The sequence below is a fragment of the Schistocerca cancellata genome, chromosome 4, assembly GCF_023864275.1.
Source record: "Schistocerca cancellata isolate TAMUIC-IGC-003103 chromosome 4, iqSchCanc2.1, whole genome shotgun sequence".
NCBI classification, from domain to species: domain Eukaryota; kingdom Metazoa; phylum Arthropoda; class Insecta; order Orthoptera; family Acrididae; genus Schistocerca; species Schistocerca cancellata.
The window spans coordinates 125,361,032-125,378,515 of NC_064629.1; the positions used below are offsets into that span (position 1 = coordinate 125,361,032).

The 17,484-nt window shown below is 42.4% G+C and overlaps 1 protein-coding gene across 4 annotated transcripts in view; it reads left to right on the forward strand.

The window, feature by feature from the left end:
• Window positions 1-17,484, forward strand: part of LOC126183309 (protein sickie-like) — a 701,479-nt gene that overhangs the window by 593,911 nt on the left and 90,084 nt on the right. For all 4 annotated transcript variants that reach the window (XM_049925155.1, XM_049925156.1, XM_049925154.1 and 1 more), the window contains one exon: window positions 12,596-12,733. In XM_049925155.1, the coding sequence (XP_049781112.1) occupies window positions 12,596-12,733 (138 nt within the window). The remainder of the gene's footprint in view (window positions 1-12,595; window positions 12,734-17,484) is intronic.

Below are 17,484 nucleotides of genomic sequence, written 5' to 3' on the forward strand. Positions count from 1 at the left end.
AAGTGTGTCTCCACATCTGAAAGATGATGTCTGTTCAGATTTCGTGCCAGTCAAATAAGAGTGGCGATAGTAGCATCACTACGATGATGCAAATCAAATTTGCTTTAAATACACCCTGTAATGGTCGGGGGCATTGATTATCTTAGAGATCGGATGTGGTGAGTTGGTGTCAGTCGAGAATATCTTTCAGGTGACAGAGAGGCTATTATCAACATACCACTGAGTTTGTGCGAGGCTGTGTAATAGGACTACGAGAAACTGGATGTTCCGTGTGTGATACTGCAGAAAGAGCTGGCAGGAACGTAGGTACTGTACGTGATTGCTGGCAACAGTGGTCACGAGAATGTATGGTCACAAGAAGACTGGGCTCAGGATGTGGCACGAGAGGGAAGACCATTGTGTTCAGCGTATGGCTCTGGTGCGTCACAATGTGTCTGCAGCACCAGTTGGTACCACAGCGACACAATGAACTGTTAAAAATTGCTTACTTCAGGAAGAGCTCCGAGACACACATCCTTCGGCATGTAGTCCACTGACCCCAAACACCAACGTTTGTGACTTCAGTGGTGTCAAGCAAGAGCTCATTGGAGAGCAGGCTGGAGGTCTATTGTGTTTTCTGATGAAAGCTAGTTCTGTCTCGGTGCAAGTGATGTCCTAGTGTCGGTTAGGAGAAGGCCAGTTGGGGGCGTGCAGCCGACCTGCTTTTGTGCTAGACGCGCTGAACCTACACTTGGAGTTATCATCTAGGGCGGCCGAACTTCCCCGCGTGGGGCCTCCCGGCCGACAATGCCGTACAATCGTTTCGTTTCATCTGGGGTGTGATTTTGTATGACGGCAGGAGCACTCTCGTAGTTACCTCACGTACGTTGACTGCAAATTTGTATGTCAGTCTGGTGATTCAACCTGTTGTGCTGCCATTCACGAGCAGCATTCCGGGGGGTGTTTTCCGACAGGATAACACTCACCCACATGCCGCTGTTGTAACCCGACATGCTCTACGGAGTGTCTTACGTACTGCCTCGGCTTGCTCGACCACCAGATCTGTCTCCAATTAAGCACCTATGGGACATTATCAGATGACAACACCAGCTTCAACCACAAACAGCTCTAATCGTCCACGTATTGACTGACCGAGTACGACAGGCACGAATGTCTATCCCACAAACTGACATCCGGCAACTGTACAACACAATGCATTCCTGTTTGTATGTTTGCCTTTAACATTATGGAGGTTACACCAGTTATTAATGTACCAGCACTTCACATTTGCAGTGCCTTATCTCGCACTTACGTTAACCTGTGATCTTGCAGTTACTCACTTAAATGTGTAGATAGACGACTGTATTCCCGAAATTTCATTACTCTACATTTATTGTTTTTTGGTGTTGCGATTTTTTTTCCCTTCAGTGTATTTTGTGTCTTTTGGCTTCCAGTGCTTCACACTGGAAGATTAAATGTGGTACAGTTTCATTCCCTGTACCACGTAGTCTGCACTTAGCGCCTTTTTTGTCTATACTCGTGTGCAGGTGTTCCCTGAAGTTCTCGTGGCCAGTCATTAGACCTACCGTGAGTTTAATGTACCCCCTGTTCGAGCCCATGATTACAGAACTTCTCTTAAAACACAGTTTTCAGCATCATTAGTTTGCCATATTTTTGTTTTTGGGTTTCAGTCCAATATTTTACATGCTAACTCCTGATCCAGGTATGTAGTTTAGATTTTACCATCGCCCAAGTGACGATTAAAACAGGTCCCGGCCCAACGAATTGAGTCATCACCCCTGCCCTGGCCAACTTATCAGCTTGTTCATTACCACTAATTCCTTCATGACCAGGGACCCACAGAATGTTTACTTCATTGCTTTCTCTCTCTGTCACGAAGGTTTTGTGGTATTATGCGATGATCTTTGATCTTATTGAAGAGGCTGATCCAGATTTCAGAGCTACTTGGCTCTCAAAAATGAATGTACATGCAGTGATCCTTGTAACACCCGTGGAAATTCTGAAGGTGAATGCATGCCTCCACCTGGAATACCGTAGCCAGATTCTGTAGAAAGATTGTGGTCTCCAGTTGAGACTGCGCTGTGTATGCCCTGGCTCAGCACCCTGGTCTGTTTTTGACCCGTCAGTAAAACAGACTAAATCACCTGAACAGTGCTGTGTTTCTTTCTTCATCTGTTCCCTAATTCCTAAGGTGTCATAGTGAGATTTATTGAAGCAGCTGGAAATTATTGTATATTCAGCAGGAATTTCTCCGATCATTCCTATGTTTTCTACATTCATTATATTAGCGTTGGATTCTAAAAATCCTAAGAATTTCCAGTTTTTACCCTGTATGTTCCTGCTGCACCCTTCATTGTAACCCAAAGATGTGATTGGGGTGTGGCCAGTGTGGTCTCCAACTCAGCAGTGGGAGTGCTGCTAATTCCATCCCTTGTAACTAGGCAGGCCAATCTGTACATCTTCTTGAGCTCCTTAGCTGTCACCTTATGCTCTTCTTCATTCCCCACCACACTGTTGCCCCATAAATTATCGTAGGTATTATTACAGAGGTGCAAAATCAGTGCATGCTCTGCCCCCCCCCCCTTTTCTTCCCCCTACATATGCTCATAGTGGACACACCTTTTACCTAGGAAGATGCATCCTTTATTCACATAAGGGGTCCGTGTTAGTTTCACATCGAGCATTATCCCCAGATACTTTACTACCCTCTCTACTTGTAAAATTTCATCAGAGAGCTTAAGATTCCAATGACTGTCCTGGATATGCTTCCTTGTGAGCAGTACAACAATAGTTTCCCACCCTTAGATCCCGTATCCTACACCAGTTTTTCACAACGTTCAGATTGCATTGTGCCAATGTTGTTACAATACTTGCATATTTGCCAAGTATTCCCATGGCTAAATTGTGTGGGTACACTTGGCAAAAACAGTCTTTAGCATTTAGCTCCGTAATAAGCTCATCCACCAGTAGTGGTGACAAGACCCCACCTTTCAGACAACCTCTTACGGTGTCGATCACCATTTTCACAGTCATCATCGTAGTTTCTGTCCTTCACGTACTGAACATGGCCTTTATCTATCTAAATATAGTGCTCTTGATGCCATACACTTTTCCAACGATAATCATGGATTCATAGATTGGGTTGCTGAATGCCCGCTCAATATCCAGGAAGCTGCAGAGTGCTATTTCCTGATAGTATACCTTTCCAGCAAGTTGATGAAGTACTGTTTCACATGATTTACCTGACTGATATGCACAGTGTTTCCATGTAAAGGAACCTCAGTTAACATCCTTTCCCTAACGTGCACACTAATCTGTTTTTCTAATGTCCTTGGAAGAAAGGAGGACAGACTGATTAATCCTATTTCCTTAACTTTGGTATGATCAAGTCTCACTGCCTTTGGAATGAAAGCAACCTTCACTGTTCTCAAAGCATTAGAAGTGACTCCTGCAGCTAAAGTGACTGTAAATGGTCTGCATAGGAGTCTGATTAATCATTCTCCTGTCTGTTGCAGCAGAGCTGTTAAGATATGATTTGGACCTGGTGACTTAAACGGTTGAAATGTTTCCATCACCCACCAAATTTTCTCAAAATACACAGGTTTCTTAACAGATTCCCAGTTCTCCCATTGGTTATTTATAAACCAGTACCTCGCAGGGGCTGTATTATTGTCTGAACCAACTTCGAGAATGCAGTGGGGGAATTGTTGATTTACGGCAGGGGACCAAACAGTGATGTCATCGGTCCCATGGGGGAGTGATGAGCACTTCCAGTGTCTCACGTGCTGACCTAGTATACTCACCATCGTCCCTCCTTAGTATGCCTCCTATATTTGTTGGTAACATGCTATAGATTGTGTGAAATCTGCTCTGGCAGCTGCGCCTCCACCCCTTCACAGAATACCTTCTGGGATGATTGTTTCACTTGCTTGACAGCAAGATTGTATTTAGCAAGGGCTTCTTGCTATTTTGCCCATTGTCATTTCCTTCTTCCAAAGTTAAACACTCTTCTTATGTACATTCTTTGCAATGCCATATTCTCATTCCAGCATGGTACATTCCTGTTTATATACTTCTTGATGATCGGGCAGTGTCCTAAATACAATGTTATGATGTCAGCTATTACTTCATCTGTCAATTCCTGTAAGTCTACTGGATTTCTTATTGAAGTTTTAACTTCACATAGACAGCTATTTCCTATCTGAATTCCAGCTGGTCTTTCTAGGGAACTGTACTTGTAGGCTTTAGTCTGTTTAACACCCATTTCCAGGTTAAACATAATGTACATATGGCCAGACTAGGATAGTTCCATTGCCACATGCCATTGGTTGATGTAGCTACCTATTAAGGTAGCCCCAAAATTTATGTGAATTACTTTTTCTCTTCTACTGTTGAAGGTAGATTTCTTACCCACAGTCAAGATCTCTAGGTTGCTGTCTGACAGGTATTCATGTAGGTACTCAACTCTGCTGTTGGTGTTGCTATTTCCCCACATGAGCTTTTGGCTATTGTCATCACAATAAAGAAGTAGTTGTTCATTCAGCTTCAAGCAGCTGTCTTTTCAGTCTCCTCACTTTCTGGAGTGTAGAAGCACTGTCCTTGTAAGGGACGTATGCTGAGGACAATACCATTTCCCTTGTGCTCCCTTACTTACGCTGCTCCATTGTGATGGTCACTAAGCCCAAGGACAGTTCACCATTGGTATGAATGAAATTCCATTTGTAACAAAAATGGATATTCTGGAGATTTTTAGATTAGTTGCAAAGTCAACTTACTTTCAGTTCCTCCAAAACCTGATATGGCCTTTTTATACAAATAGGATCCTTTGACTAGGGCCACATCCACATCCTGTCTTCGCAGAACATGACTGTTGCCCTCTTACTGTGCTGCAGATTTATCTGCAATACTTCCAGCCACCAGCTTGCCACCATTATCACCTTTGATGTCATTAATCACACTGACAGTCACCTGTGAGAGCTCTAAATACAGTTTTAGGTCTTGCTCCGCATTACCTTCAAGGATGTCTCTTAGATTTTTGCCAGAAGGGTTTGGTCATCAGTTCCAACCTTGTGATTAATGGTCCTGTGGCCCTCTGTCAAGACTTTATGGTTCTGAATTGGTACTTTCTCTAATAGCTTGTCTGGGGGAACATCCTTAAGTAGCTTTGGTACCCAGTTTGATATTGTAGCGTTCTTGACTGTTCAGCAGATGTCTTGACCAGCAACTTCGCCTCAGCCCATGGAGCTATCTTGAGCAACATCTCATTCAGCCAGTCCACTGCCCCATTACCTCGTGTACAAATATTAGAGCACCTATATCCAGATAGACCAGTCCTAGCCAAGATTTCCACTTAAGGAACACGCTATCACTCTGTGAACGCAGCTGAGTATGCTCAGCGCTCTGGCTTCTGCCACCACTGCACTATTTGAGCAGCTGTGTGACTGAGACAACTATAACTGAAGGTTGTACACATGGGAAACTTAGGAAGATGTGTTTGCAACACAGTGTGATCACTTCTAAGAGGTGAATATTGCAACGTACTGTTACAAGCAGCATTTTATCACTATTGTGTATTGTCAACTTTTTGTTTTTCTCTCAAAGCAATAAATTTACTACCTAATTCAGACAGTACATTACACATTGCTAATACAGTGAGCAGATGTATGAAAGCCTTTACATACAGGCATTTAACATTAAGTTATGATATTTACAAATTGATAGGCATTTCAATTTTAGAGTAAGGTGTAATTTATCTGGAACTGTGGTTCATTATACAGTTAAATATATGGACATACTGCAGATTAAAGTCTATTAATTTATCAAATGTTTCCCAATTCATAATAGAAAAAAAGTTCATACACATACATTGAACCAAACATGGAAATAATATAAGCAGCTTCTCTGTGCAGTTGAGGATATTGTTCTTGGTGTAACATTCTGTTAGTCTTGTAAATTTCATGCACTGGAGAAACAGGTCATTGAGCCAGGTACTACACTGTAAGTCTATTAGCTCAAGTTAGAAGTAATGAAGTACATCAGCAGTCAAAAGTGATAATGGTCTGACAAATCAATCAAAATCAGTGTTCGCGCAAAGTCTTGGAATCTGTTTGGGAACTCATGGTGATACGTTTTAATTATTGAAATGAAATGTAATCTGTTATATCTGGTCCACAAATGACTACCTTGTACTCTGGTAAATGTTCAGCTGATGAACATGAAGCTGATTTTTCCATTGTTAGCAAACTGTGACAAGCCAGCTGCCTTGCTCTAGCAGTGTCTGGCTGCAACCTTTCCTTGTTCCTCCTTACCCTCAGCCCAAATCACCGCTGCTCTCAGAGCACTAGGCAGGCGTGCAGCTGGAACATTTGTGGAGCTCTGTTTGACCAGGCCTGAAATAAACCCTTTTGAATTTGGAGCTTTGATGTGTGTCCTCCACAATTTTTTCCAAAATAGGCCATCTGTACTAGCTCCTCCTGCTGTAAGGTGATGCTAACAGGAGGGTAGTTTTGTGGAACAACTGTCTTACTAAAATCCAAGACTACAGTACTATAGTACTGATTCCCTGTTTTCTGCCTCAGCTTTTCATGATTGTATTTCTTCTGTGAATTTGGAATAACACACCCTTGCTGCCTGTCATAGAGGTCGAAGGAGCCTGTTTATCCCTTTCACTTCGAGACAGTGTTTTCTTTGGGATATTAGATTAAAGATCTTTTAGTTCCCTCCATATGTTTATAGGAAGCCATTCGTTTCTGTCCTTTTCTCTTTGTTCTCTAAGAAGTTTCCTCCCCTGTACCCGAGACAAGGCAGATCTGGTTCCTCCCCTGATCCAGTTGTCGAAACACCTTCAGTTGGCTCGGCACATGATTTCTGGGTGTTTGAGGTCTCTTGAAGGTTAAATCCCTAAGTTTATTTGTTTTTCTACTATGCTATACACTTTGGTCACATGAGTATAGGGGATATATGTTGGTCCACACTAGCAAGCCCCATGTTGGGTAAGGCTAATTACTCAGAGAGGTCGCCCGGTATCCCTAAGGCTCTGTTCATGCATGATACATCATCCAGTGTGCCACACACCCTTTGGAATTGGTCATGTCACACTTTGGGTTGGAAGTGTGCTTTCATTTTGTCCCAATTGTTCCATCCGATACACATTTTCATGTGAATCAGATGATCAAAGAGGGAGTGCTTATCCACATCACCTCAGAAAGGATCTACTTTTGCATGGAGACAAGCTCCCCAGATAAAAGCAGGAAGCACTAATGAAGAGGTGATTCACTTAATACCGCAATAGATAAATAAATAATTATTAATAGGATAGACCACTTCTCACCTTCAAAATTAAGTGTTAGATGATGATTCATTATATAAGTAGCAGTACCTGCTAGACTTCTTAATACATTTTCAAAGTTGGAATAATAAACATAAATGAACACACATCTGGTTCCATAATGCCACTGTCACTAGCAGTAGCGCTGGTGTACTGGCTCCATATGCCACTGTCACTAGCAGTAGCATTGGTGTATTAGGGACAGGATTGAAATGCAGGTAGTTGGATTCAGAAGTTGTTCCATACATACAGTAGTGTATAAAGTGGACAAGAAGAAGGAAGCCATTTATAAAATTAACAAACAAAAAGAAAGTTCTCGAGGAAAGATAAAACAAACTATAGAACAAGATAGTAAAGTAAGGATAAGGAGTATTAGGAAGCTTAGAAGGGGCTAAATGCCACAAGACTTGAAAAGGAAGAGAGAAATGCAAGAGTAAGTGTAAGCGTGACTTGGGGCTAGTGAAGTGAAAATAGGAGTAACGGACGTTTAGGCTATTGGAATTGCAGGAACTTTGGATGTGCTGGATGAACAGACAGGAGTTGATGATGTGGGAGGATCCCTCTTCCATACACTTTTTCCACTCACAAAATTTACTTCCCATTAACAATTGTGTTCTCAGTTATCAAATGTTCAGTTACAATTGATTTTATAGTTACCAGATTTCATCAATGTCACAAGTTCTTGCTCAACAGGATTATTGTATATAACATTCTGTATATTAATATAATAGAGGGAAACATTCCACGTGGGAAAAATATATTTAAAAAGAAAGATGATGAGACTTACCAAACAAAAGCGCTGGCAGGTCGATAGACACACAAACAAACACAAACATACACACAAAATTCTAGCTTTCGCAACCAACGGTTGCCTCGTCAGGAAAGAGGGAAGGAGAGGGAAAGACGAAAGGATTTGGGTTTTAAGGGAGAGGGTAAGGAGTCATTCCAATCCCGGAAGCGGAAAGACTTACCCTAGGGGGAAAAAAGGACAGGTATACACTCGCGCGCACACACACACACATATCCATCCGCATATACACAGACACAAGCAGACATTTTTATGTCTGCTTGTGTCTGTGTATATGCGGATGGATATGTGTGTGTGTGCGAGTGTATACCTGTCCTTTTTTCCCCCTAGGGTAAGTCTTTCCGCTCCCGGCATTGGAATGACTCCTTACCCTCTCCCTTAAAACCCAAATCCTTTCGTCTTTCCCTCTCCTTCCCTCTTTCCTGACGAGGCAACCGTTGGCTGCGAAAGCTAGAATTTTGTGTGTATGTTTGTGTTTGTTTGTGTGTCTATCGACCTGCCAGCGCTTTTGTTTGGTAAGTCTCATCATCTTTCTTTTTAAATACATTCTGTATATTAGACACACATAAGAATTTTTCTCATATACTGCTCAAGAGAACAACTTCATCTTTATTGTGGCATAATTACTATGATGCTGAATGTCAGCATATCTAATGTATTCAATGTTATATATGATATTTCTTCAGAGCAAGTACTTGTGACACTGATTATGGTAGCTACTTTAAGAGGCATGTTGATGAAGTTCATGGACTTTGAAATTGATTGTTAATAATATTACAGCTGAGCAAATCTGGTACACCATTCAATAGAGCCTCATACAATGAAACCAGTCCTAAAACCAGGAATGCTGCGTCTTCATAAATTTGCTCAGTTGTGCTTGATCTTCCCACTCCAAAGAAGAATGAGAGTAAAGTCAGTGTCCACCACGTTGTATGTCCTCATTTCACATTCAGCACTTTCTTTTTAATGAGATTGTCGTTTCAGTCATTATTTGTATATCATACATGCTTTTTCATTATCATAATTTATTCAGTAATAAGAGAAAATGTGGGTGCAGGCATCCAAAGCCAGTGTCATCTTCAATAAAATGTGTATGGATGTGTGACTGCACAGTCTTGTGGCTTATAAAACCAACGGTTTGGCAACTGTTATAAGTATGCCTCATTAGGACAACGTATCAACTACTGAGTATTTGCCGCATTCATATCTTACGCAGTATAATTGCATCCTGCTCGTAGACTCAGTTTATCAGGAACATCACTGAACTCTTATTTCGATTGGGTAGCAGCGGTGGGGACTTTCAGCTGATGTCATAGACTCGAGGTTTGTGTAACTTTGATTTTGTTGCTGCTTGTGCTTTGGTTGTGTCTCACCCTCCTTTTAGTTTTATTTTGTGATTCCATAATACTGTATATTGTTCTGCCATCGGGCTTCCTATACACTTCCGCTCTGATAACGGAAAGTGCTCCATTCTCTTCAATTTCAACTGCGTATTGGATCTTGGCATGCTGTCAAAAAAATGGCTCTGAGCATTATGGAACCTAACATCTGAGGTCATCAGTGCCCTAGAACTTAGAACTACTTAAACCGAACTAACCTAAGGACATCACACACATCCATGCCCGAGGCAGGATTCAAACCTGCGACCTTAGCAGTCGCGTGGTTCCGGACTGAAGTGCCTAGAACCACTCAGCCACTGTGGCCGGCTGGCATGCTGTCGATTGATGTTGAGGTGGAAGTTATGAAGTGTCTCCTTACCTTATGTACAGATGACAATAGTCATGTACTAAAGCTAATATTTGGGGCAGAACAATGCAGACTGGAGCTCTTGATTCTTTGAACACTTCCAAAAATATGTCTGCTTCAACTGGCTAGAGTGGAGATCCCTTAATTACACCATCCATCTGCTCATAAAACTTCCCTTACAATCTGGAGTACATGGTCACTAAACACTGTTGCATGAATTCACAGATATCGGGTACCACACATTGATGTGGAATGTTGATGGTCTCCTTATCTGTTACATTTTTTTTATAAGGACTTGATGTTGAAGCTCACCATAAGGTTTATTGATAGTATTCACTCGTCTTTTAAAAGTGCAATGAAGTGGATGGAATTCCTGATGGATGACTGTGTGGCCTACCAAATGCCACCGCCTCTGAGTCAGAATTTTAGCCAGGAAGTGGGTCGATGAATTTGTTCCATTGACTATGGTTCTTAGGGGTAAGTTTCTTTGTGTACCTTGAGTACTGTTAGAATCTGTGCCATGAGTCTTCTTGCCATGTGAAATTCAATTCTAGAGTCCAAAAGCAGGCTGTGTGTCTTTTGATTATTCTGGCTGTCTGATCTCCCCCAAGTTCCTTACAAATGGGTCCACTAAGTCCTGCATTCTGTTGCTGTAATGTCATGTGCATGACGATGGTGGTATTTCTCTTTTCTCCTTATATAACAACTATGTCACAGTTGTTTTTCAGTTTCATGATGACTTTTCATTTTTCCATTGTGATGTTTGCTTTCGGTGGATTTACACAATTAAGGATCCTCAAAGTGTCTTGCGTAACTTGGTAAAAAAACTTCCTAAAGCCAAGATTGCCTAAATATTTCTTTATTTTCAGCAATCGGTTTTGACAGACTTTGCTGTCATCTTCAGGTTTTCAATTTTTTTAAAAAAAATGTATGCAAGAGAGTTGGAACCTCATGCCAAGTTCTCATGTTAGTGGATAAAATGTAGCAACTTATGCAAAGGTTTGTCGACAATAAAACATTTACAATCATAAAGCAACTTGTGTATGTGGCCATGTCCATACATGTAATGCTCACAGATGATTTTTACATCAGAAAAATCACAATATAAAATAACAATATTATAAGAAGGAAAGTTGCTACTCACCTTATAGAGGAGATGCTGAATCACAGATAAGCACTACAAAAAGACTCTCACAATTAAAGCTTTCAGCCATTACGGCCTTTGTCAACACACACACACACACACACACACAAAACTGCAGTCTCAGACAACTGAAACCACAGTGTCATTTCTGTTGCCTGAGACTGCAGTTGTGTGTGTGAGTTACATTTGTGTGTGTGTGTGTGTGTGTGTGTGTGTGTGTATTGTTGGTGAAGGCCTTAATGGTCAAAAGCTTTAATTGTGAGTGTCTCTTTGTTGTGTCTATCTGTGACTCAGTATCTCCATCTCCGCTATATGGTGAGTAGCAAATTTCCGTCTCAAAATATTGTTATAATATACAATAAAATGCATAGTAGCACATTGTTTAGTTAGCTTGACATGTTCCATTTATTGCTGATCCACCTTAGATGGCATTATGGTGGAATCCTGAACACATTTTTTAACAGAATTTTTGAAGATCTGAAGATAACAGCAAGGTCTGTCAAAACTGATTGTTGAAAATAAAGGAAAGTATATGTGATCTTGGCTTTAGACTTTTCTTTTTTACCAAGTAAAACAGATCAATCCTCATTTCCCAACATGATAAAAATCAGTTGTCGTACCCAACGTTTTCTTCGTTGACTCTTGGCAACTAATGTAACAAAGCTTTTGCTGGTTCAATAATATTTTCTTTTGGAACATATTTAGGTGCAATGGTAAAATTTGTCTATTTGGCCAGGACTTTTATACTGACATTACTAAGAGTATGGCTTGGATAGTTGACCACCACCCAATGCTTTTCAGCAGTAGATGATAACATAGGAAGGCCTATATCTGGAGTGTTGAACTACTATGTCTATCTATTGGAGATACTGTCACTTGATTTGGTAGCTTGTTGGTTGGTGAACCTGTCACCATTATCTCGGACCACTGCTTCCAATTTTCTGGCAAGGAAAAGTTGCATCTGAATCAGTCTCCTGTTGTTGACCTCAAAGTTGTAGCATGTATTATGAATATTTCCCTGCAGCAATGCTTTACTGCCTTGGAGACCTTTTTCCGTGTTATATGGGTCCCATCAGCTGAAGGCATTTAGCTACAGTGTCCATATCCCAGCATCTTTTCAAGAAAGTGAGGCTATTCAGTGATTTGCATCTCTTTACCCTCTACAATTTCAGCTGCTGACTGTGTGTGTGTGTGTGTGTGTGTGTGTGTGTGAGAGAGAGAGAGAGAGAGAGAGAGAGAGAGAGAGAAGATTGTTCCAAAAGAAGCTTTATGATGTTTGCTAAAAATACATTGTGGCCAGTGGAGATTATTTGAGAGAAATAAAAGTATGTTAATAATTTTTTTCTTATCTTCTTTTAATATCATTTATTAATATTTTAGAAACATCTTTTTTATTTTTATTATTAACGAGTTTGGTCACTGAAAAACTTATTTTGTTTCTTATTTTATATATATACATTCACCATTTTTCATTTATTTCACCCCTTCTCCACTGTAGATTGTATCTATATTTGACTGTCCTCACTTGAGGGTTAATCAGAATTTATTTTTTGGGATTTGTAAATTATAGGTCAACTAAATCAGAGAAGCTTTATCCGTCCATGCTGCAGCGCTCTGAAGAAATTGAACCCTACTATTGTGTTCCTCTTGGAGCCTCACAGCCAACTAGCCCCACTCCCAGCCAAGTTTCTCAAGGAACTCCTTCGAGGTAAATGCCTGTCTCTCTGTGTTTTTAAATGTTTCCATCATTCATTGTTGGCCAGCAGTTGTATGTTACAGTGGTTGTGTATTTTATAGTTTGAAAATAACTTATTATTAGAAACAACAGACACTAAACAAAGTACTGTAAGGATTGTAGTTTTCAGTTTTATCCAAGACTTATTACTTGTTCACACAGTATGAGCTGAGCAAGTATCTTCCATAACACTTTGTTGAATGTGTCAGGAATGTTTCGTAAAATCAACACAGTATGCAGTGTAAAATCACGTTTTCTATTTAATGGCATCATTGAGAAATATATGGATAAATGAATAAGAAAAGGAAACAGCTAATGTTATTTACCCTAAAGGGATAAAATGCTGCCTGATTGACATATAAAAAATCATTATCTATAACTTGTTCATATTGGCCCATGCACTACAGTACATTCAGGTTTACCTTTGTGGTAGAGCACCAGTTGTTTAAGTAGAAAATCTCCAGTGCACTGCTCACTATCCTTGTTGTGGAAACATGAGTTTCACAAAAATGATTGCAGAAAATACCCGAGTAGGAATCTTCAACAACTTGCTGTTAACATCATTAATTTTACTGACAGTGAGAACAAGAAAGATGTAATAATGCCAACAGAAAAAGTGACATGAAGTATAAGCAAATATTGACAATCAGAGGTTAAGTGAGTGAGTGCTAAGTGGAGCTGGGTTTAGGTGTATATCCCAAAGCAGACTAAGTAAATCACACACATTCCAGTCAATGAAGGAAAATTGGAGGAAAAAAAATTCATGTAGTTGGGAATTTTTGTACAGTGATAGGAGGGAGTGCGAGAAACAACATACTGAAAGCCCTGACCAGTGGAGGAGGGGGGGAGTGTTTTAAAGCCAACTTTATATTTTTCTTGAATAACTCAAAAATCCTCGCTTGTAGTGAAAATGTTTCCCAATACAAAATTAAACCATTTTAAATTTCCTACAAAATTATCTCTTTCATTTTTATCGAGGACCAGTAGTTTCTGCATTGCAGGGGATGGAAAAATAGCAGTTTATTAAAAATAATGTTTTAATTTTATTTTGTTTGTTGTTAAATGAATTTGTTTAAGAACAAATATTAAAATAATGAGTGTGTTTACTGCGTCTAATTGCAGTAGAGCCAATATTAAGGGAAAAATTGTGTAACAGAGTGGGAGAAGGTCAGTGGGATAGAAGCTTGAGGTGAGACAAGGTAGGTCACTGGGTTGTGGACATGCACTTGTCTGCTTCATAGGTCTGTAAACTGAAGTGTGAGCAGACAGTTCCCCATTCTGCTTACCACAGTATATCACAAGAAGCAACTACAGGGTGTTTCACAAACTTATACTGACTCTTTCACAGCTCGCTATGTGAATCACTGCAACAAAGCGTGCAGACATACCCAGGTTGTGTTTATTTTCCACAGGGCCCATTAACACTGTTATAACGCCAAGTTTAACACATATATTTCAGAACGACACAACACATATAAGTCACAGAGTAAGTTGACATACAAGACATGTGTACACGTTAGCATTCGAATGAGCACTGAGTCCCAGTCTAGCGGCCGCTGCTTGGCTGGCCACTTAGGTGGCGCAGCTGCTGCATGGCTGGCAGACAGCGCCGCACGTAGAGCACGCGCGTAATTGCGCGGCGGCGCTTTGAATGATCGGCGAGTCACAACACTTCCCCCCCCCCCCCCCCCCCCTTTGAAATTGTTGCACTGGTCCTGATGGAGGTGTCCTGGAAATGGCTAACATCCATAGGCGTTGTTTGACTCACTGTAAAGTCTCGAGGAGGAGGCTTCCCGTATGGATGGAAGTGTCCCCGATGATAACGGGTCGAGATGACAGGAGACGTAGGGGTCGAATCTGCTGGGCCCCCATGCACCAATCTGCCTGTTGCGGCAAGTCCAGTTGATATAACAGGAGACTTGGGTGATGTGTCGGCGTCCGTTGGAGGAGGAGGAGGCGAGTAGATTGGTTCTGACAGAGGCTGGTTATCCGGTTCCTGCATGGGCACATCTCCTGGTGGCATCCATTCTTGTGCTGGCATCGCGATGACAGTGAGAGGGCTGCGTTGTGAGTATTGAGAGATGCCAAGATCCCGAGTGTCAGGTAGAGCCAAAGGTGGTGTAGCGGCATTCGGAACAGGCGTTGATGGCACACGAGGTCGAAGCTGGTCCGAATGACGCACTGCAACACCCATGTCTGTCTGGATTTCATACAGGCGTCGGCCACAGTGTCGTAAGATGCGGCCCGGACTCCATTTTGGCCGCCTGCCATATCCCCGTACCCAGACGAGGTCGTCGGCAGTGAACCGGCCAAGTGAAGGCACCCGCGGCCGTGAGGTGGAAGGCCGCAGAAGATGAAGTAGTGTGCGGGGCTGTCGGCCATGTAATAGCTCAGCCGGGCTGTGGTCGCCCATGGGGTGAAACGGTAAGATGCCAGAAACTGGAGAAGCGCATCAGCAGCAGCAGAAGAAGTCAGAAGTTTCCGCATCTGAGCCTTAAATGTGCGGACCAGTCGTTTAGCCTCACCGTTTGATTGTGGATGGAATGGTGGGGCCGTGACATGCATAACGCCGTGATGAGCACAAAAATCCGCAAATTTGGAAAAGGCAAATTGCGAACCATTGTCAGTAACAAGAGTAGAGGGGAGGCCTTCCAAAGAAAAAATGTGGGTGAGAGCACTGGTGGTTGCTGCGGTGGTAGGCGACGTGCAACGGACAATGAAAGGAAAGTTAGAGTAGGTGTCAATTACGAGGAGCCAATAAGTACCTAAAAAGGGTCCCGCAGAGTCAGCATGAATGCGCTCCCAGGGCGTCTCAGGCGAAGGCCACGGTGACAAAGATGACTTCGGGGCAGTGGCCTGTGACGCACAAGGGCCACAGGCAGCGACCATGTGTGCAATTTCAGAGTTGATGCCAGGCCAGTACACATGACGGCGCACCAGAGATTTTGTGCGAGACACACCCCAGTGCCCTTGGTGAAGGAGGCGCAAGACCGAAGCTTGTAAAGACGCAGGTACCACAACACGCGGCGATGCATTGTCAGTGGAAAGGAGGATAACACTGTCCCTAGCCATGAGGTGGTAGCACAAAGCATAGTAGTTTCACAACGGATCAGAAGTCTTAGCGGACGGGCGATCTGGCCAACCCTTCTGAATACAGCGTAAAACCCGGGAGAGGGTAGGGTCAGAACCCGTAGCAGCCGCCAGCCTGTCCCCTGTGATGGGGAACCCGTCCACAACCCGCTGCTCGGCAACATCCAGGTGGAAACACAAAAGTTCATCCCTATCGAATGCCAGATCAGGACCCATGGGAAGGCGAGACAGAGCATCAGCATTTGCATGTTGAGCCATTGGCCGGAAATGGATCTCATAATTGAAACGAGACAAGTAAAGAGCCCAATGCTGGAGGCGGTGTGCAGCCTTGTCGGGAAGTGACGTTGATGGATGAAACAAGGAAACAAGTGGTTTGTGATCCGTAACAAGATGAAATTTTGAGCCATAGAGAAAAACACCAAACTTATGAAGAGCATAAATAATGGCCAAAGCTTCTTTTTCAATTTGAGAATACTTTTGTTGGGCATCCGTGAGCGTTTGGAGGCATAGTCTTCAGTTTCTGGAAAGCCGCATCGCATGACGCGGACCAGTGAAAAGGCACGTTTTTATGCAACAGGTGATGCAACGGCTGAGCCACCTAAGCTGCAGACGGTAAAAACTCGTGATAGTATGCTATTTTGCCCAAGAAGACCTGCAGTTCCTTAACAGATGTAGGGCGAGGAAGGGCATTGATTGCAGCAACAGTTTGCTGAAGCGGACGAATACCCTCCCGAGAGAGTTGAAACCCCAAGTACGTGATAGATGCCTGAAAAAATTTTGATTTCTGAAGACTACACTTAAGATCGGCAGTCTGTAAGACATGAAAAAGTGTGTGGAGATTTGAAGATGTTCTTCAGTGGTGGAGCCAGTGACAACAATGTCGTCCATGTAATTGATGCACCCAGGGCCAGGGAGCAATTATTGTTCCAAGAATTGCTGAAAGAGAGCAGGAGCGCTAGCATGGCAATCGTTGGTATTGATAGAGGCCGAAAGGCGTGTTAAGGACCAGAAACTGCCGGGAAGCAGCGTCGAGACGAAGTTGATGATAGGCTTCTGACAGGTCAATTTTAGAAAAATACTGACCTCCAGCAAGTTTAATGAACAGTTCTTCAGGACGGGGCATAGGGTAAGTGTCGATGAGGCATTGAGCATTTACAGTGGCTTTGAAATCGCCACAGAGACGAATATCACCATTTGGCTTAGCAACGACAACGACAGGAGAGGACCACTCACTGGAAGTGACAGGAAGCAAGACCCCTGAAGTAGTGAGATGATCCAGCTCCCATTTTACCCGATCACGAAGGGCCACAGGAATGGGCCGAGCCCGAAAAAACTTAGACCGAGCAGTGGGTTTGAGCATGAAATGAGCTTCAAAGTCGTTAGCACGGCCTAACCCAGAAGAAAAAAGGGACGAAAATGTCGTCGACAAGGAATCCAATTGGGCATAAGGAATAGCATCAGAGACGATACTGACAGAGTCATCTACGGAGAACCCAAAAACACGAAAGGCATCGAAACCAAAAAGATTCTCTGCGTTACTCTGGTCAACCACAAATATGGAAACAGTGCGAACGACGGATTTGTAAGATACCTCAGCATCAAATTGTCCCAAGAGAGAAATCTTCTGTTTATTG